The 21,524-nt window shown below is 35.0% G+C and overlaps 2 protein-coding genes across 2 annotated transcripts in view; one reads left to right on the top strand and one right to left on the bottom strand.

The window, feature by feature from the left end:
• Positions 1 to 7,007, top strand: part of LOC132562420 (uncharacterized) — a 34,876-nt gene extending 27,869 nt beyond the window's left edge. The window contains exons 30-35 of the mRNA XM_060227163.1: positions 70 to 214; positions 4,659 to 4,821; positions 5,176 to 5,390; positions 5,863 to 5,998; positions 6,248 to 6,358; positions 6,741 to 7,007. Of these exons, the coding sequence (XP_060083146.1) occupies positions 70 to 214; positions 4,659 to 4,821; positions 5,176 to 5,390; positions 5,863 to 5,998; positions 6,248 to 6,358; positions 6,741 to 7,007 (1,037 nt within the window). The remainder of the gene's footprint in view (positions 1 to 69; positions 215 to 4,658; positions 4,822 to 5,175; positions 5,391 to 5,862; positions 5,999 to 6,247; positions 6,359 to 6,740) is intronic.
• A 5,687-nt stretch (positions 7,008 to 12,694) lies between these two features.
• Positions 12,695 to 17,390, bottom strand: LOC132562415 (uncharacterized). Its single transcript, XM_060227157.1, has 4 exons — positions 17,327 to 17,390; positions 16,650 to 16,733; positions 15,835 to 15,975; positions 12,695 to 15,159 (listed from the first exon to the last, which is right to left on the bottom strand). The coding sequence occupies exons 1-4, from the start codon at positions 17,388 to 17,390 to the stop codon at positions 12,695 to 12,697; spliced, it is 2,754 nt and encodes a 917-aa protein (XP_060083140.1).
• Positions 17,391 to 21,524: the final 4,134 nt, after the last annotated feature.

Below are 21,524 nucleotides of genomic sequence, written 5' to 3'. Positions count from 1 at the left end.
TTCTTTGTTTCTTGTTTGTCAAAGTCCTTTTCCTTTTTGTGGAATTATGTGAATCTTGCCATTTTGCAGAGGCCAAGACTAGGCGTGCTAAATGTGCAGTGTTCCAGCAGGCTCGGCAGCAAAGAAGTGTAACAGTACAGTTTCTGTATTGGGTTCATGTCACACGTGTACGTCGGTCTATCCACAATCACTTCAACCTCAAGCTACAAATAAGGTGAGTGTGAGATCTAATAAAGATTTTTTTTTAGATGTAGTTTGTTCAATAACTTGTTCTGTATGATGAGTACTTTATACTGAAAATATTACAAATTTCACATAGAAATCACCGATTTCACAATGAAGTCACCGATTTCACATAGCAGTCATAGATTTCACATAGCAGTCACCGATTTCACAGAGCAATCACCAATTTCACATAGAAGTCACCGATTTCACATAGCAGTCATAGATTTCACATAAAAGACACAGATTTCACATAGAAGTCAGATTTCATGAATGGTATAAATCACAGAAGTATTTCACAGATTTCATATGCAAGTCACAGTTTTTATGTATAAGTCACAACTTTCATACAAAAGTTGCAAATCTCATGTACAGATTTCGTATAAAGGTTACAGATTTTAAAAAAAGTTTACAAGTTTCGTATAAAGCTTATAGATTTCATATAAAGTTTACAGATTTCATATAGTTTCAGATTTCATATAAAGGTTACAGATTTCATATAAAGTTTACAGATTTCATATAGTTACAGATTTCATATAAAGGTTACAGATTTCATATAAAGGTTACAGGTTTCATATTAAGTTACAGATTTCATATAAAGGTTACAGATTTCATATAAAGGTTACAGATTTTATATAAAGGTTACAGATTTCATATAAAGGTTATAGATTTCATATTAAGGTTACAGATTTCATATTAAGTTACAGATTTCATATAAAGGTTACAGATTTCATATTAAGTTACAGATTTCATATTAAGTTACAGATTTCATATAAAGGTTACAGATTTCATATAGTTACAGATTTCATATTAAGTTACAGATTTCTTATAGTTACAGATTTCATATAAAGGTTACAGATTTCATATAGTTACAGATTTCATATAAAGGTTACAGATTTCATATAAAGGTTGCAGATTTTATATAAAGGTTACAAATTTCATATAAAGGTTACAGATTTTTTATAAATGTTACAGATTTCATATAGTTACAGATTTCATATAAAGGTTACAGATTTCATATAAAGGTTACAGATTTCATATAGTTACAGATTTCATATAAAGGTTATAGATTTCATATTAAGTTACAGATTTCATATAAAGGTTACAGATTTCATATAAAGGTTACAGATTTCATATAAAGGTTACAGATTTCATATTAAGTTACAGATTTCATATAAGGTTATAGATTTCATATAAAGGTTACAGATTTCATATAGTTACAGATTTCATATAAAGGTTACAGATTTCATATAGTTACAGATTTCATATAAAGGTTACAGATTTCATATAGTTACAGATTTCATATAAAGGTTACAGATTTCATATAAAGGTTACAGATTTCATATAGTTACAGATTTCATATAAAGGTTACAGATTTCATATAAAGGTTACAGATTTCATATAAAGGTTATAGTTTCATATAAAGGATATAGATTTCATATAGTTACAGATTTCATATAAAGTTTACAGATTTCATATAAAGGTTACAGATTTCATATAAAGGTTACAGATTTCATATAAAGATTACAGATTACATATAAAGGTTACAGATTTCATATAAAGGTTACAGATTTTATATAAAGGTTACAGATTTCATATAAAGGTTACAAATTTCATATAAAGGTTATAGATTTCATATAGTTACAGATTACATATAAATGTTATAGATTTCATATAAAGGTTACAGATTTCATATAAAGGTTATAGTTTCATATAGTTACAGATTTCATATAAAGATTACAGATTACATATAAAGATTACATATTACATATAAAGGTTACAGATTTCATATAAAGGTTACAAATTTCATATAAAGGTTACAAATTTCATATAAAGGTTACAAGTTACGTATAAAGGTTATAGATTTTATATAAAGGTTACAGATTTCAGAAGTCACAGATTACTTGTGTAAGTCATTACACATGTAATAAAATGAAACAAGAGGCCCATGGGCCTTAACGGTCATCTGACAAAAAGCAAGCCAAACCTAAAAAGTGGGTTGAGGTCATTCATTTGATTCTCCTCCAAGCATCTTACAGGCCCAATATCAGCACTCATGGACTTTTGCTTGTTGAGAAGAAGTCGTTTGTATATTTTAACATATTTGACCCCTGTGACCTTGAAAGTGGGTTGAGGTCATTCATTTGAATAAACTTGGTAGCCTTTCCTCCCAGCATGCTACAGACCCAATATCGGCACTCATAGACTTTTGCTTATTGAGATGAAGTCCTTTGTATATTTTAACATATTTGACCCCTGTGACCTTGAAAGTGGGCCAAGGTCATTCATTTGAACAAACTTTGTAGGGCTCCATGCCAGCATGCTATGGGCCAAGTATTAGCCCCCTAGGCCTTCTAGTATTTGATTATTTAAAGATTTTGACATATTTGACCCCTGCGACCTTGAAAGTTGTTCAAAGTCATTCATTTAAATAAACTTGGTAACCTTTCCTCCCAGCATGCTACAGACCCAATATCGGCACTCATAGACTTTTGCTTATTGAGATGAAGTCCTTTGTATATTTTAACATATTTGACCCCTGTGACCTTGAAAGTGGGCCAAGGTCATTCATTTGAACAAACTTTGTAGGGCTCCATGCCAGCATGCTATGGGCCAAGTATTAGCCCCCTAGGCCTTCTATTATTTGAGAAGAAGTTATTTAAAGATTTTGACATATTTGATCCCTGTGACCTTGAAAGTTGTTCAAGGTCATTCATTTAAACAAACTTGATAGCCCTTCATCCCAGCATGCCACAGGCACAATATCAGCAATCTGAGCCTTTTGGTTATTGAGAAGAAGTTGTTTAAAGATTTTAACATATTTGACCCCTGTGACCTTGAAAGTGGGTTGAGGTTATTCATTTGAATAAACTTGGTAGCCTTTCCTCCCAGCATGCTACAGACCCAATATCGGCACTCATAGACTTTTGCTTATTGAGATGAAGTCCTTTGTATATTTTAACATATTTGACCCCTGTGACCTTGAAAGTGGGCCAAGGTCATTCATTTGAACAAACTTTGTAGGGCTCCATGCCAGCATGCTATGGGCCAAGTATTAGCCCCCAAGGCCTTCTAGTATTTGAGAAGAAGTTATTTAAAGATTTTGACATATTTGACCCCTGCGACCTTGAAAGTTGTTCAAGGTCATTCATTTAAATAAACTTGGTAGCCTTTCCTCCCAGCATGCTACAGACCCAATATCGGCACTCATAGACTTTTGCTTATTGAGATGAAGTCCTTTGTATATTTTAACATATTTGACCCCTGTGACCTTGAAAGTGGGCCAAGGTCATTCGTTTGAACAACCTTTGTAGGGCTCCATGCCAGCATGCTATGGGCCAAGTATTAGCCCCCTAGGCCTTCTAGTATTTGAGAAGTTATTTAAAGATTTTGACATATTTGACCCCTGTGACCTTGAAAGTTGTTCAAGGTCATTCATTTAAACAAACTTGATAGCCCTTCATCCCAGCATGCCACAGGCACAATATCAGCAATCTGAGCCTTTTGGTTATTGAGAAGAAGTTGTTTAAAGATTTTAACATATTTGACCCCTGTGACCTTTAAAGTGGTTCAAGGTCATTCATTTTAACAAACTTGGTAGTCCTTCATCCCAGCATGTCACAGGCCCAATATCTACACTCTGAGCCTTTTGGTTAATGAGAAGAAGTTGTTTAAAGATTTTAACATATTTGACCCCTGTGACCTTTAAAGTGGTTCAAGGTCATTCATTTGAACAAACTTGGTAGTCCTTCATCCCAGCATGTCACAGGCCCAATATCTACACTCTGATCCTTTTGGTTAATGAGAAGAAGTTGTTTAAAGATTTTAACATATTTGACCCCTGTGACCTTTAAAGTGGGTCAAGGTCATTCATTTGAACAAACTTGGTAGAGCTCCATGCCAGTATCCTCTGTGCCAAGTATTAGCCCCCTAGACCTTCTAGTATTTGAGAAGAAGTCGTTTGAATGAAAAGTTTACTGACGGCGCACGGCGGACGACGACGGACGAAGCATGATGACTATAGGTCATCGGACCCTTCGGGTCCAGATGACCTAAAAATCAAAGGAAGAAAAAAGAAAACAAAATGAGTTTTTCCATAAAATTCTAACATGCACGATTTATTTACTCAGGCATAAGTTTTTTGGTGAAAAAAGAAATTGGCTAACAACTTCAAATTTATTCAAATTGAAATAAAATTTTGTACACACTTTCCTTAAACAATGCTTTTTACATAGAGAAAAATTCCTGGCTCAGTCAGCTTTTTTTTCAAAGCTTACCCATTTTAGTGAGTCAAAGCGGTATAATGACACTTTTGCACAATGCATAATAATGTCCCTTATTATGATAATCTGTTAAAAACTGCTAATGAAAAAAAAATTACCTTGCAAAATGTTTACTTGGTCAATTACAATATTTTTATTTTAAATATATTCTAGGGTGCTTCGAAGTTGGGCAGTAGAAGCAAGGCGACGCCGTAAACTAAAGCTTCTAAGTGAAGTGATGACTGCCCGTGTCAATCGTCGTGTTGTCATTTCTGCCTGGTACACCATGAGGGAACACTTTGATTACTACCAGTCCCTCACTGACATGTGCAACAAGGTTCACACTCTCTCTTTTGATTGTTCTTGTCAATAATGATGTCTGAAAAATTTAGAAATTTTGATGTGCTGATTGATATCACACTTAAACTTAAACAATATTTACACTGAACACTTTTCGTTCTTGTATTATGGTGAAATGTTTTCATGCTAGTTAAATTCTAATGTCAGTTTGAACAGAAAAGAGCAAATTGATCTTAGGAAAATTTAACCCAAATTTGATCTTGCTGTAGATCTGAGATTATCGTGGGAAACCTCGTAGATTTTCCCAGATACAAATGTTCTGGTAGAATGTAAAGGGTTTCTCAACATTGAAGAAATTTTAGTGTGACTACATCCTTGTTTTCCATAACAGGTGGTGAAGGACAAGGATCTAGGCTGTTTACGCCATGCTCTTGTTAAATGGAGAGAGAGACTCAACAGGGTCATTGCTGGTCACTGCTACCACCATATGCTGGCCCGTCGTGGGGTTCGCATGTGGCGCCGCTTTGTTTACCTCCGCAAACAGGAGAGGCAACACCAACAAGACCAGGAGAAGAAGGCAGTGAGGCATCACAACAGACATATAAGGTTGGAAGTCATTTTATCATGCCCCCATGGGCGGTTGGATGGGAAGATGGGGCACAGCATACAGACAGCATGTTACTTGTCCTCTCATCCTGTCCTTTGTCACCCTGCCCAATCCCAAATCAATGTAATATCTTGATAACTTCTCAACAAATTTGATACATATCTATACTATTGTAACTATTGAAACCTGTTCAGTCACCTTTTAATGATACACAGCTTAATGTCATTTAACAGTCAATTAACAAACAAATGAGCAGTGTAGGCCCATTGGGCCTCTTATTATTGTTTCAGAAAGTGGAAAATATTCACATCGTCTTAATTCAATAGAAAATTGGGTTGAATATACATGTAAGGGACAAATAGTGAGGGAATATCAATTTTATTTTCCTTAAAGCAGACAGATTTCCCAGAAATGAAATCCAATCTATCTTTATTTGAGCTCAGTTTCATATCACACATTTACTTTTGACAGTCGCATGGTCCTGTATGCATGGCACAGTGAAATCCTGATTGTGCATCAGATACAGCGCCATAACGACCGACTGTCACAGAAATATGGACGACTGTGGAAACTCCGAGTGGACATGATGTACACTGCAAAGATCCTGGTATGTAACATCTTTACTGACCAACCAGATAATACAACTAGAGGGAAATTATTTCCTGGTCTGGTCCTTTGAGTTTTACCAAATAATCAGCAGATTAAGTAGATTTGAATTAACTCTTCAGAAAATGAAATATTGTCATATTTGATATATTTCAAGAGATGACAGCATTTCAGTAAATCAAATCAGCTGCTAATTTTTTCTGCTGTTTAAAGAAGGGGAGATAACTCCATTGATTACTTTCACTCACAGGAAAAAGAAAATTTGTACAAGATTTGTTGGCGACAGTGGAGAGTACAGTTTGCTCAACAGCTTGCTGTGAAAAGGATGTACAACTACAACAAGAAACACTTGTTAGCTCAGGTATGTCCTTGTATTACTATCAAGTTTTTGATTGGTTCAAAACTTCAACATTTCCATTAACAAATAAAATCACTGTACAGTTGTATGGATCTTATGTGTTGATTTTGTATTTTGTAAAATATTCCTCAGTGGAGTGTGTAATTGCAAACTTTGAAATTGTAAGATCTAAAGCAATTATTATGTATTACTTGACTTGAAAATCAGCTTCAACCTATGAATAGTTTTATGCAGTGTACAATATATTGTATATGTTGTATCAGGTATCTTTGGTATTTACAAACTTGTTATGCTCTGTATGAAAATGTTTTATCAAGGGAAAGTTCTTTTAATGTCAGGCACTTCTTCCTCTCATTTGATTTCTTTTTATACCCACTCTGTACAGGTGTTTTTGGCATGGAAGAATGTGAGCCTGAAGAGGAAACCTGTCAAATATCTGACATCATCACCAATTCCATCGTCAATCCCGGTGCTGCGTCTCCCCAACACTGGTCTAAGTTCAGGAGAATCAACTCCAACGCCAAGTCCGCGTCCAACTCAGATTCCAGGGCCAATGAGTGCACGAGGAAGCTCAGGGTCAGGGGTCACAGGGTCACGGCTAAGTCAACGAAGATCATCTGTGCCTGGTATTATTCCCATAAGGAAAAATTAATTCTGGCAGTTCTTTCAACAAAGTCCGAAAGTTTTATAGTACAGACACTGAATGTTTGTGTAAGGTGAAATGTGTTGTCTGCATAAATTGGCAATTGATGTGTTAGTTGAGTGAATGACAATGTCATGTAACTGTGTGAATTGACTTGTTGACAGTCAACAACAATTGTGAGTGAAATTGTTTTAATTGATACTTTGATAGTGTTGTTTGTCAGTTGGTCAATAAATTTCATGAATATTATAGACAGTCAAGCCAAACTGTGATATTAAGGTTATTTATGTGATAGAAGAAACAGTGTAGCATTATTTTTATCATGACAGTAGCACTCTCGTTTATCTTTAAGTATGCTATATTAGTATGTATTTATTCTCCTGTTACGATTTCCTAAACTTCATGGATGTTCCATATTAAAAGATCGACAAGCGGAAAATCATAAATAAGGACTTTTAAAGCATTGTAATGACATTATTGATTTTCCACAACTTACTTCTAAGGATCATTATCAAAATATAGGATCATAGACTGCCTAGCAAGCAACATTTAAAAAAAAAAACAAAAAAAAAACAACAACAACATACTAGAAAGTCACCAATGAAAAGAGTTTAAGTATTTTTTCTTTTTTATCAATAATGAGGTAACATCATATGTATTTAAGAAATTGACAGCATTTTTTCTTGGTAAAGTAAAATTCTGTAGAAAATGCATGTATTATATGGTGGATGTACACCACATCATAAACCAAATTGGTACTCACATTTCATACAGCCTATCCGCAAATCTCTATAGGCTATGAAAGAACCGTGCAAACCAGTGTTTACGTCATAATGATTATTGCAATGATATATTGTGAAACTAGATACATGATAAAAAATCTGTTAAGATGAACAGCAAGCCAGAGTTCAGCCTAAAAAAGAACTGCTTCAATAATTGATAGTGATACTATGTCTTTTTACAATAATTCAGGAAGCTGACTTAACTGAAATTTTCAACAGAAAACATCGTTAATTGATCCTCTTTATTGGAGGCTAATTAATATTACTTGTTTTCTGTATTGTAAGTAGATTTTAGTTTGATATTTGTCTTTTGTATGAGAAATAGTAGAAAAATTAGAAAATTATAAAAAAGTTTTTGTGTTTGATTAAATCTCTTTCCTGATTGACTCAAAATAATGTTCACTCTTAAAATCAATTAAATTGATAATCAAAATATCTTGCCAATGATTGTAGTTTTAAGTTATATGATTTTTGGAGTAATCTCCTCTTTGTACCAATCGCTTTTATAGGGCCTGTATTAGAAAGGAAATTTATTTATAGTCTAACCAAACATGGCATATGTTTTTTATGTTTATATTTTTGTGTTACTCTCTTTGAATTTAGTGCTAGTGTATGTAAAAGTGTAATTTTTAGAGAAACATGCTCTTGGAATATTCTTTTTAAAGGAAACTGTTTTTGATTAGATATATATACAAATCCACATCCTGAAATAGTCATGTTATCATAATTACCTTAGAGGTTAGTGAGAATGACACTTTCTACACAGAATCCTTTATTTTTATTGGAGATTCTGTGAATGGCTGCTGACATACTCCGTGCCAAAAACAGACTTAACTATGCAGATTGATTAGATTGTCATACATGTATTTAACAATTGATCACCACATTTGAAAAATTATGTGCAGTAGAAACTACAGTTATAAAACATTTTCATTTATCTAATCTTTTATATTTATTTATTTTTTGTTCCATCTTTTATCTTTTATAAAATCATGAAAATTCCGTCCAAGATCATTCCAGAATTGCAAAGCAATTCCATTTCAGAAAATTTTCCACATGAAAGCAAAGTATTGCTAGGGTTAATTTTCTTGCATTTTCTCCATAATTTTATTAAGTTGTTCTAAAAGTATGCTGTGATTTTATTTATCGTGATAAGATATAATTTTGTTAATTTATCCAAAGCACGTGTGATATAAAATTGTGATGATGCTGTGCTATATTACAGTGACAGCACAACGTCTATTTCTAGCCATTTCATTTTGTATATTTTTTATCACCTATCTAATGTCTCATTTTATATCTTTTTCTACATACAATGCATTTCACTAATTTTTACTTTGTTCTCTAATTTAACTATCATTGTGTTGTAATATATTTTATTTATTTATTTATTCAATGACATGAAATAGGTTTTTAAATTGTTTCAAAGGTATACATGTGTTGGAATTAAAAAGATCAGTTAGGTTTTCAAACAATGAAGCAGTATTAAGATAGTTGTTTCAGATTGATTAGAACAATAACAAAAGTTGAAAGATATCTTACAAAAATGTTATGTATAAGATAATAAACCTGTTGATTGAAAAATATTAAAATACATGGTTCATGAACAATATATTGCACTCTTCTAGATGTGACAAGGTACATGTTGCACATGTGCTAGTTTATGCACTAATTTTCATCGAGATATGTTCAAATTTTCTACTTTAACATATGCAGACTTGACAACCTGTTTTGTGGCCTGTCCAATCCAAGAACGTATTTCATAGTCTGTCTGTAGTTTCTTAAAACCGATTTTGAAGCATGTTCCCTCCTAGAACCTGCTTTGCCTTTCCGAAAACCAATATGTAGCTGATCCCCTCCCAATACCTATTTTCTGGCCAGTCCCCTTTCCAATCCCCTCCCAGAACCTATATTCTGGCCAGTCCCTTACCAGAACCTATTTTCTGACCAGTCCCTTACCAGAGCCTATATTCTGGCCAGTCTCTTACCAGATCCTATATTCTGGCCAGTCCCTTACCAGAACCTATTTTCTGACCAATCCCTTACCAGAACCTATATTCTGGCCAGTCCCTTACCAGAACCTATTTTCTGGCCAGTCCCTTACCAGAACCTATTTTCTGGCCAATCCCCTCCCAAAAGCTATTTTCTGGCCAGTCCCCTCCCAGAACCTATTTTCTGACCAGTCCACTCCCAGAACCTGTTTTCTGGCCACTTCCTTCCCTATTAAGCTGCCTATATGTATGTGTCCAGTTTTAGACCATTGGTGCTGACATGATTATGTCTTTATCATGTTTTAGTATTTATTTACGTGGGTATTTTTTAGGATTTGTGTGGGGCAAATTCAAATTTTGTTGGGAATAAAAAATATTTGAAATAGTATATTTTTGTTTCTTCTTTGTATCAACTTTTTTAAGCTGGTCATCTTGAAAATAATTCCTACTCAAATCAACTTCATGAGGTTGGACATCATAAGCATTACTCAGGTTCCAAGATTATTTTGAAACAAGAAAACCACAGCTTTGTACCACAGAATTTGCCTGTGATTTGTAAAATTCCACGACACAATTACCAGGTATATAGTGTATTGGAATCAAGTAGTGCTGTCACCATGGGGTTGATAAGTATTCCCTTAGCTTGCCAAAGTTGTTTAAAAACATATTGTGCAAGGGTGAAAATGCAAAATTGTTTTTGAGGATGCACAATGGCATGAAAGGTGAAAACTCTTTCAATGAGTGTTGTTACACAATATTATTCAAGGGTAACACCTCCATATGGTAGTAGCAATTAACAAAAAACTTTTTTCAAATAAAGGCTGTTGAAATAAAAAATCTTTAAAGGAGCATAACACCATATATATACAACGGAGAGGCCTGGCACCAGTTGTTAAAACTGAATTCAGTTGAATTGAGTTCACCAGTGGTTAGGTAGTGAAAAACTTTTGTTGTCACTGAAAAATATCTTACTTTTAAAGTAAAACAGACACTCAAAAATAATAATAATAATAGTAGAAATCTGACTTGTCTCAACAAATTTGCAGTTGTCAGGAATCTTCTCAATTTTTTGGATCATATTTGAACATTTTCATGAACCACTGGTACCTCTAACCAAGCTTCAGGCCACTGGGGCCTGTCTGGCCTTGTTATTCTATCACCAAAACAAATCTGAAAGAAATGGAACATTTGAATAAATTTAATTAAGTACAAACATTTGAATTTATTACCAGGTATCCTGAAATACATCACTCATTCAAATCAATATTTAGAAATTTACATTAAATTTTGAGTATTTGGTATTTTCAGCTAAGAGAGTTTGTAGTTTTGTAATTTATCATTTACACACTTTTAACATTAGTACTATCAAATGAAGATATACATTTGAATTTTTATGAACTAATTTTAAAAAGAAATGCTTCTTTAGGAATTTCAGACAACAGCAATATGTATTGAAAATGTGATTTCCAACTGTAATTGAGGCAATTATTTAGTACAATGTACATTATATACCGTTCCTAAACATGTGCACTATGTATCTTTTTCATTGTGCTTTTTTAGATATACTATATTTAGTTACCAATTGCTTGTACATTACAAATGAATTTGAAGACTTCACACATCCAAAAGAAAGAAAAATTGTACCATCTTTAGTTTCTACATAAATAAGAAAGTAGACAAAACGTCAAACTTATTACTAGGAAAAGATGTTGTTGGTTATTGCAAATGGAAATTCAAAATTGCAACTTCTTCATAAAAGTTTAAAGAAAGAAAGAAATAATGAAATATTGTCCATAATTTTATACATATTTAAATTAAAGTTTCTGGGTTTTTTTTTTTTTTTTTTGAAGAATTTAAAATCTTTGTTCTTGGAAATACTGATAGATTTGTATATTACCAAATTTATTTTTGACTTTTGAGTAAATACAGAATCTAAACTAGTAAACAAAACAAAAAACAAGCCCTTAGATACATCATGCACATGCTTAAAACAAGAAGATAAAATCAATTATATGGAAACACATGCAGATTTTCAAATATTGATGAAAATCTTCCATGAGTATACATTTCAAAATCAAAATTATGTAATGAGCAGTATTTTTTTCATACTCTACATTAAAATATGTGTGAGTATGCAATAATCATAAACACAAATTCTATTGGTCTTTAAATACACTACATGAAATCAAAAATAAATATGTAAGTTTGGGAATTGTTCATCTCATTTAGAAATTCAAGCTACAATATGTTTAAAGATATAGAAATACATCTACAAAAATACACAAATTTGAAACTGAACACGAACAAATCAGCAGATTTTTTTCTTCAATATCATTTAACATCACCGATATAAAAAAATTGTGAAGGCAGTGATATAAAAGATACAAGTTTAAAACAAGAATTTAAGAAATGTAATAAGATTCAACATCGTAGATTCATAGATTTAAAACTTTAAATTCTTACCTGATACATGTTGATTACATGGATTTCCATGACAAAAATATTCAGAACACATTAAAAATAAACATACAATGCTCAACTGAAGAATGATATCATGTGTGTTGAGATCATTCAGCTGAGATCCAGATAGTAGTGATATCAAAGAGAAATGTAACTTCATAAAATACATGTATTACAAAATACTTGAAGATCAAATACCTAACATATACCCTGCAATAAGCCCAGGTCAGGAGTTCATCTTATAGTTTCTGGTTCAATGGGTGTATTACAGGACAATGATGTACTATTAAACTGTCATTTGGTTCTATTGAAGCTTAATTCTAACCTAACGTGTTGTTGGAGAAATATTGTAAAATACTTTTTCAGGTAATTTCAGCATTGTATACGCTATTCATAAATCTACCATGTTGCTGTTGTCCTAATATCACACACTTAAAATGTTTGAGTTTTAAAACTTGCAAATTCAACAAGAAAGCAGTCGATCTCTCTCACGCTGGAAGAAGTAGAAAGATTCTCCTAGAAGGACTGGTGGAGGTCTTTTGTCCAAGATATAGTGATGGGGACGACAGTCTCCAACAGGTTGGAACTGTAACATCTGATGATTCAGGGCCAGCCAGTCAATCTGAATGGTTGGGTAGTAGGTACGCAGCCACTGGTAGTACTTCAGAGTGGGAAATGGAATCTTTACCCTAATGATGTCCATCAAATATGGATCATCCATAACACAGTGTTCTATAGGGATAGACACTGCTTTTGACATCTCAGTGATCTGTTCATTTTCGACAATAAGGTAATCAATGTATTTAGCTATAAGACCTTTGTGTCCAATATCACGTACCTCATCTGCATTTACCTCTGGTGACAGAATCAGGAAGAAACGGTCATTATCATTGTCCTTTACTTGTAACGGATGTAGAGCATGTTCATATGGCATATCATTTTTCTTGTATATGTAATTATTCATGACATCTACATATCCAGGATTTCTCTCATTCTCACTGATCTTGTTTGAATTTGATCTTCGCCGTCTTTTTGCCAAATGCGTAACCATTTCATCTGGCCCTTGACTTTTTGAACGTGTTGGTTGGAAGTATTGAACTTGGCCTTCTGAGGATTGTGATGAACGAGCATAGTGAACAAAGTCTCCAAATCCATCTGTTGATGGATCTGTTGTTGACACATTTGTAGGGAGAGGTTGACTCTGTATGGAAGGGCTTCCAACAAAAGATGATCCACGATTAGTCTGTATCATGTTGTCAATGGCTTCTTGAGAAAGATTCAAATAGTTTCCAGACTGGAAATTTGGAAGTCCACTGTACTGTGTATCCTCTACCATTGGGCCAAATGGCATTCCTTGTTCTACTGGGATAATAGCATCAGTATGGGGCCTCCTCTCATACAAAGTTGGGTTGTCAGTCTGTTTCTGTGCACCAATGTTAGACTGGGAATTATAAGTGCAGTTCTCTGCAACCATTTGATTATATCTGCACCCAGAGTTAAGCTGGTCCCCTGACAGTTGTTCACCAGACACACTATGTTGGAACCCATCCTTCTGATTTACAGGGTCCACTATGTGATGGTATGATTGTTGTCTCTGGTCCCATCCTGGGTTTCCCATGTTGTGTTGTTCAGATGGTGTGTTGATCCGACTCTGGTCCCACCCTAGGCCTGGGGCTCCAGGATCACTGTGTCGTGGCTGGGGGATGTTAATCCGGCCCTGCTCCATACTTGAACTATCTAAGGATCCATGGAAACTGTGACTTCGCTGACAATCTGGTCCTATTTGTTCTTGACCAACTCTATTCTGGTACAAAATTTGGGATGCTGTTTGCCTTGTGGCTGGTGTTGATAAAGAATCATTTGTAGGAGAAACTCTTTCAACACCATAATCACCATCCCTCAATCCAGAATGAGATTCAAATGCACAGCTAGCTTGGTCCCTATGAGTTGAATGCTCCAAGCTGAGGTCTACACCATTATCATGGTGAATAACTCCTGTGACAGAATTTTCCTGCTTCTTATGATTTTGATCCAAGTATTTAGACACATTGATGTTTGCTGCAGGACTTGAGCTACCATAACCAATGTTAGTATAGCTAGGGTAGTTATTCTGATCCAGACAAATGGTAGGCTGTATCTCTGATAGATGAATGTCACGGTCTAGTCTGGTAAGAAGCTCAGCAGCTATCAATGACTCCTGGTCACGACCTTCCAACAGACTAGAAAGAATTGTTCCTTTTTGTCCAGAATTTATATCTGTTATCTCCCCTTCCTTTTGCAAATCACCATTTGCTGGTAAATTTTGTTTTGTGTTCAATGACTCAATCCTGTGACCACCAACAACGGTGTTTTCTGTGGCTTGCCTGGACATCAATTTTACTTGCCCATTATCTGTGGATGCAGCAGAAGAATTTCCTTGATCTTGGGCACCATTGCCTGAAATCCTTGGCAAACACTGAGAAGATTCTTCAAATCCTTTTTCTGAATGTTCTTTCTCCACATCCAGAATGTCTTCATCATTTTCTAGACAGTTCATTCTGGCCATCACTTCAGCAGCCTTTTGTTCTGCAAACAGTACTTCATTATCCGGCCTGGTCACCTGACAGGGAAGAAACTTTTGACCAGTGATCCACTTTCCTCCAACTTTTGAACTTTGCTCTTTGTAATATACAACTGATTCCTCGATAGCAGCTCTTTGATCTGGAAGTTTTTCTTCAATGGCATTACTGAGTCTGCTATGACCATGATTTGGTAGTTTCTCCTCTGATATCAGTAATTTGTTGTAGGTCGAAAGTTCAACCGATTGTTGTGAGTTGGAGTCACCGTTAACACCTCTGTTGTTTGTTGCTATGGAAACAGGACTACAATTGTCATGTTTTGCTACTGGCTGGTCATGATGGTTGGCTGATACAGCTGGAGTTCTGTGTTCTATATTGTTTGTGATGCTAGATTCTTCACTGATAGCTTTCCTTCCATTGTTTCTTTGATCTCCTGTCAAACACAAAATTTAAAGAAATACAAAAAATTTCGGCACACCCACACATGTACAGTACAGTTGAATGGTCCAAATTATCACTCTTTCTGCAAATCCCTCCAACATACATGAAATTACTATTAAGAAGAGCGAAAGAAATCAGGTTCTCAATTCTCCATACTACTTTCCTTACCTTTTTGGTGACCTTTGATATTGACCTTGACCTTTTTTAAGTTATTCCCATGTTAATTACATCCAACACAAATGAAAATTCTGTTATGTTTATGACGCAAATCTAAAAAATATGGCCTCAGTAGAATAATTGAAGTGACTCCGTGACTCTTTGAGTTAAATGCCGAAACAAGGTCTGATTCTTCTATATAGAAGGTCACAATCTGCAAAACTACCCAGGTAATTACTAATAGTAGGGGCATTTTCTTCCTCTAAGAGATATGATCATGGAGGAAATATCACAAAGAGGTTATGTTGGTTTTTTTTTTTTTTAAAAATGTCTCCATCTGAAACAAAAAGGTGATAGGTTTTTAATGCTTGTGGTTTTTAAATCAGGTTATATTGTAAATTAGAAATATGATTTGTGTGTCCTTGAATATTTAATGTATTGGACTCACCATTTTGTTGGTTACGCCTTGGGCTCTCTCGGGTTGAACTCCTCTTCGCTCTCCTTGGTGTTTTTATGGGACTCTGGATGCCTTCAGATTCAGCGGTTGAGTCATCAGAAATGAGCCCTGCACCATCCTGTATACTTATTGCTATAAAAAAATTACTACTATATAAATCTTATGTCTAAGTGCCATATAGGTAAATTATGAACATTCAAATGAGCTGTGTACCTGCATAGGTTTCATTGATAAAACAATCAATTAGATTTTTAATTTCTTACTATTTATCTGAAATATTGTTTACAAGATTGTCTAATAATTTTTATGTATTAACTCAATAAGAAATAAAAATATAAATACTTGAAGTATTACAAAAATAACTGATAATAACCATTTTCACCATCAAAAAGTCATTTAGGAAAATCAAAATAAAAGAGATTCTTTGATATAACATTTCACATTGAAAGTGGACAATTCTTTCAAGCATGTATAATTTGCAAAGAAAGGGATCATTTTCAACCAAGAAAGGTAAGTAAGACATGAAAAGTTGAATTTTTTTTTTATCAAAAATAACATATACTCAATGGTTATGACTTTAATCATAGAACTGGTTAGCCATTCTTCAACTTATTTTATTCTCCACAGAGGAACATCTGCATGTTGTACATCAGTAATTTCCGGTCTTCTTTATACTTCTGATAAATATATATATTTCTGATTCCCATATTCCCAGTGTGAGAGCTGTCAGCTATATGTCTCAAGCTAGTAAATGTCATAACTTTGAAAAATCCAGCGTTAACATGAAAACAAAGGTTTAACATTACCTGGTGAGATTTTAGGACTACAAAACCGCTGCTTCCTCTTTCTACCTCTTCTAGGTGTTGACTTTGGGCTGACTGTACTCCTCACTGCAAAATACATCAACATCAGTCAATGATGTATTCATATGCATCTTGAAATATGTCGAGGAGGCCAAAACAAAAACAAAAACATCAAAGTTGGGATGAGCTCAGACGTAATTCAAACCCAGTAGATCTTCACTGATGGCAAGTACATATCTTAGCTATGAAAAAAACACTGTTAAAGTGTTGATAATACTGTTTGCAAAATTAAACCAACTAAACATCACAACATTTCCTGATTCAAAGTTTTAAAGAAGAGTTGTTCCCCTTGACCAAACAGAAGCATTTCCTATTTAAGATAATTATACTTCTCTCCCACTTCTGATACAATTATGCCTTGTTACATTGAGATCGGATCAATTTATTTTACTTTTCATGAACATTTCATTTAATTGACTCTCTGAGGTTTCATGTATAGAAACAGTGCATTCACTTATCATAAGGAATGGCACAGGACATTGCCAAGATTTAATTTCTGCTTTAAATTTTATATCTCTTGGTGCCATTAAAATATCAGACCTTCTACCATTTATGTTAATGTACTTAGGAATTTAATTCTTTCCAATATTTCACACAACAGGTACTATGATTGAAACAACCACCTTCACTCTGTTCTGATTTTTTTTGTTTATGGTGGCCATTTTCTCTACAGCTGTCTTCCATTTGTTCAGCTGTGCAGTACTTGTTATCCTGTGAAATAAAGAAACGACAAGAAAATATTTCATTTAAATCCTCTTCATTTAGTAGAGAGATTTGGGAGATCCCATTAGGTCTACTAAATATTAGTACGTTTGAGTACAAAATACACATGAATCCGGTTTTGTGTAAATAGCAAAATGTCTTAAAGATGTTATTCATTAGAATACATAGACAGTTACAAAGGGAAGCATAAAGAATGATGAACCCTACCTCAATTTTTAAATTATATGAAACCGACAACTTGACAATGTGACGTCACATCTTAAGGATAGCTGTTCAGTTTACCTGGAAAAAATACCCTCAGTGACAAAAGATTCCAATATAGGTTGTCAAAAATCATAGCATTTTTCCTGCACTATAATTTCAACATGCCTTTGAATGACTGTCCGTTGATGGCCTTACCACAAAAAATAGGCCTACCGTATTTACACACCATCATCAATGAATCGGCTGGTCTGAATCAAAAGTCTGGGAATATGATTTTCAGTCTAAAAGGACACGTCATCCGTTTTGTATAACATACCTCAAGCTGAAACAATTCAAATCTTCCACAGGTCTTTTGTCAACAAATCAGCTTCGCCGATGTTTACACTTGGCGTCTGCTACAACACGATGAGCATCATGGGATACATAGATACGGAGACAGAGTTATGTCCCTTCAACTAAGCGTATGGAAGTTCATTTGGCGGCAAAATCCAGGTCGGACTTAAGTCGACATTAAATATTTAACCGGACTCGAACATTCCGTTCCGTTCTAATTGGATTAAGATGTCATAAACTTCGTACATCGTCAACGAGCTATATTAGTACGAAATGACATAAGAGAACATATTTTAATTTCCAGCTAGATCGGAGACTGAAGTACAATTGCGACATCGATTAAAAATTAAACAAAAAAGGTAAAATGATATTTTCTGCGCGACTCTTTAGTCGAGAGTATATTTGTGTAAATGTTATGATAGCTTCAGTGCCGTTACTTAATACTGAAGTGGTAAACTCACGAAACATAGCACACACAAAAAGACGGCACAGCAACACAGCATTTTAGTATCAATACTCAAAATTCTTAAGTATTCAAAACTTTTTTCGAATCTCAGAAAACTATTTTCTTACATAGCTGCAAATTGCTGAAAATGAAAACGCAATCATTTTTGCATGAAAACGCCATAATTCGATGGCTCGACTGTAGTAAAAACAAAAATAATTTGTTATTGCAATGTTGAGCTGTTAAATCTGAGAAATCAACTCACAAAAGAATGAATTTAGACTTAACTTTTAGTATCGAGTGAAATATCCAGTATCCAGTTACCATCTTTGGAGTGTGAGACGTCATCTTTTTTGTTTTCATACCATTCTGTACCTTATTCTGTTTTTTTCTTAGTATAGCAACTGACAGGTTGGTTTTGATGATTCTGCTGTTTGCTACTGTTTTGCTGTTATTTGCATCATCTTTTTTATTACTTACCTATCTAGGTAAAAGTGGATAAGAACAGCACGGATTGAGTGCTTGAAATGAAGTAGGTAAGGAAGAGGATCTGAATCTCATTTCATTTTGAAATTTATGAAGAAGATAATTTTAATTTAAGTGTACGTTTTGACAAAATTGAAATAATTTTGTTAACCCTGCGGTCTAGGCTTTGCCTTTGCATTTATTCTTCTTCTTCGAGGTATACAGAATTGATAGAACATGTATTTGATTGAAGGAAAAGGTGAATTTATATAATGTCACACACCTGAAGGAAAATAAGACAGGGGGCGACACATTTCTGTTCCATTACCCTCTCCTCATTCCGCTTGCAATCGCAGTGACAGTGTATATAGTCGGGTTTATGATGTTTTAAGAGGGACGATTGTTACATATAGTGTGAGATCGAGGGTAGAGTGGTGTATGTAGTGGTGCATGTGATGTTTTGAGAGGGACCATTGCTAGTGTGAGATTGAGGGTAGGGATGGTGTATGTAGTGGTGTATGTAATGTTTTGGGAGGGACCATTGCTAGTGTGAGATTGAGGGTAGGGATGGTGTATGTAGTGGTGTATGTAATGTTTTGGGAGGGACCATTGTTAGTGTGAGATTGAGGGTAGGGATGGTGTATGTAGTAGGGTGTGTGATGTTTTGATAGGGACGATTGTTAGTGTGAGATTGAGGGTAGGGATGGTGTATGGAGTATGTTATGTGATGTTTTGATAGGGACGATTGTTAGTGTAAGCTTGAGGGTAGGGATGGTGTATGTAGTGATGCATGTGATGTTTTGAGAGGGACGATTGTAGTGTGAGATTGAGGGTAGGGATGGTGTATGTAGTGGTGCATGTGATGTTTTGATAGGGACGATTGTTAGTGTGAGATTGAGGGTAGGGATAGATATGTAGTGGGGTTATGTGATGTTTTGATAGGGACGATTGTTAGTGTGAGATTGAGGGTAGGGATGGTGTATGTGGTGGTGTATGTGATGTTTTGAGAGAGACGATTGTTAGTGTGAGATTGAGGGTAGGGATGGTGTATGTAGTGGCATGTGTAATGTTTTGATAGGGACGATTGTTAGTGTGAGATTGAGGGTAGGGATGGTGTATGTAGTGGTGTATGTAATGTTTTGATAGGGACGATTGTTAGTGTGAGATTGAGGGTAGGGATGGTGTATGTAAAGGTGTATGTGATGTTTTAAGAGGGACGATTGTTAGTGTGAAATTGAGGGTAGGGATGGTGTATGTAGTGGCGTATGTGATGTTTTGAGAGGGACGATTGTAGTGTGAGATTGAGGGTAGGGATGGTGTATGTAGTGGCATGTGTAATGTTTTGATAGGGACGGTTGTTAGTGTGAGATTGAGGGTAGGGATGGTGTATGTAGTGGTGTATGTGATGTTTTGAGAGGGACGATTGTTAGTGTGAGATTGAGGGTAGGGATAGTGTATGTAGTGGGGTTATGTGATGTTTAGGGAAGGACGATTGTTAGTGTTAGATTGAGGGTAGGGATGGTGTATGTAGTGGTGTATGTGATGTTTTGATAGGGACGATTGTTAGTGTGAGATTGAGGGTAGGGATAGATATGTAGTGGGGTTATGTAATGTTTTGATAGGGACGATTGTTAGTGTGAGATTGAGGGTAGGGATGGTGTATGTGGTGGTGTATGTGATGTTTTGATAGGGACGATTGTTAGTGTGAGATTGAGGGTAGGGATGGTGTATGTAGTGGGGTTATGTGATGTTTTGATAGGGACGATTGTTAGTGTGAGATTGAGGGTAGGGATGGTGTATGTAGTGGTGTATTTGATGTTTTAAGAGGGATGATTGTTACATGTAGTATGAGATTGAGGGTAGGGATGGTGTATGTAGTGGTGTATGTAATGTTTTGGGAGGGACGATTGTCAGTGTGAGATTGAGGGTAGGGATGGTGTATGTAATGGTGTATGTAATGTTTTGATAGGGACGATTGTTAGTGTGAGATTGAGGGTAGGGATGGTGTATGTAGTGGTGTATGTGATGTTTTGATAGGGACGATTGTTAGTGTGAGATTGAGGGTAGGGATGGTGTATGTAGTGGTGTATGTGATATTTTGGGAGGGACGATTGTTAGTGTGAGATTGAGGGTAGGGATGATGTATGTAGTGTGACTGTTTTATTGCTGGGAGGGAGGGTTATTAATGTCTAGTGAGGCTGGGAGAGATTAGCATGTGACGAATACGCCTAAGGTTTTTATTCTGGGAGGGATTGTTAATGATGTGTAGCGATGATAGTGAAGTGATGTTGGGAAATCGATGTTTTTTGTTCTGGAGGTTGTAAGTAGAAAAGGAGGATAAGGTACACATTGACGATATACTTTATATTGACACAGCTCAAGGAGTGATGTAGTAATGGAGGGATTCATTCATAAAGGCTAGCTTTGTTTAGTCGAGTTAAGAACAAGAGGCGAGAACCTTACACATTTTTGTTAGCGTGTTCAAGATCTTAGTTCCCTGACGTTGTTTTAAACGTGAGGCAAATAAACACGTTATTGATATACAAACAATAAAGATGCGCGAAACTTTCTCATTTACTCTTTAACTAGGGAATGATTTCATAATAAAAAGCGTGGAAGCGATCGGATTAAGGGGGCGGATCATGTAC

This window comes from Ylistrum balloti, unplaced genomic scaffold (assembly GCF_031769215.1).
Source record: "Ylistrum balloti isolate Yb309-2 unplaced genomic scaffold, AGI_CSIRO_Ybal_v1 Utg371412, whole genome shotgun sequence".
NCBI lineage: Eukaryota > Metazoa > Mollusca > Bivalvia > Pectinida > Pectinidae > Ylistrum > Ylistrum balloti.
The sequence above is the reverse complement of the archived record's forward strand: the minus strand, read 5'-3'. Positions and strand labels throughout refer to the sequence as shown.

Bases quoted from the DNA above. Each gene is read 5' to 3' on its own strand.
- LOC132562415 (XM_060227157.1), bottom strand. From the start codon at position 17,390: ATGGAAGACAGCTGTAGAGAAAATGGCCACCATAAACAAAAAAAATCA. The intron at 16,734-17,326 runs GTTGTTTCAATC...TGTATTTTGCAG, and splicing joins ATCAGAACAGAGTGAAGGTG to TGAGGAGTACAGTCAGCCCA. The intron at 15,976-16,649 runs GTAATGTTAAAC...ATTTTTTTATAG, and splicing joins TAGTCCTAAAATCTCACCAG to CAATAAGTATACAGGATGGT.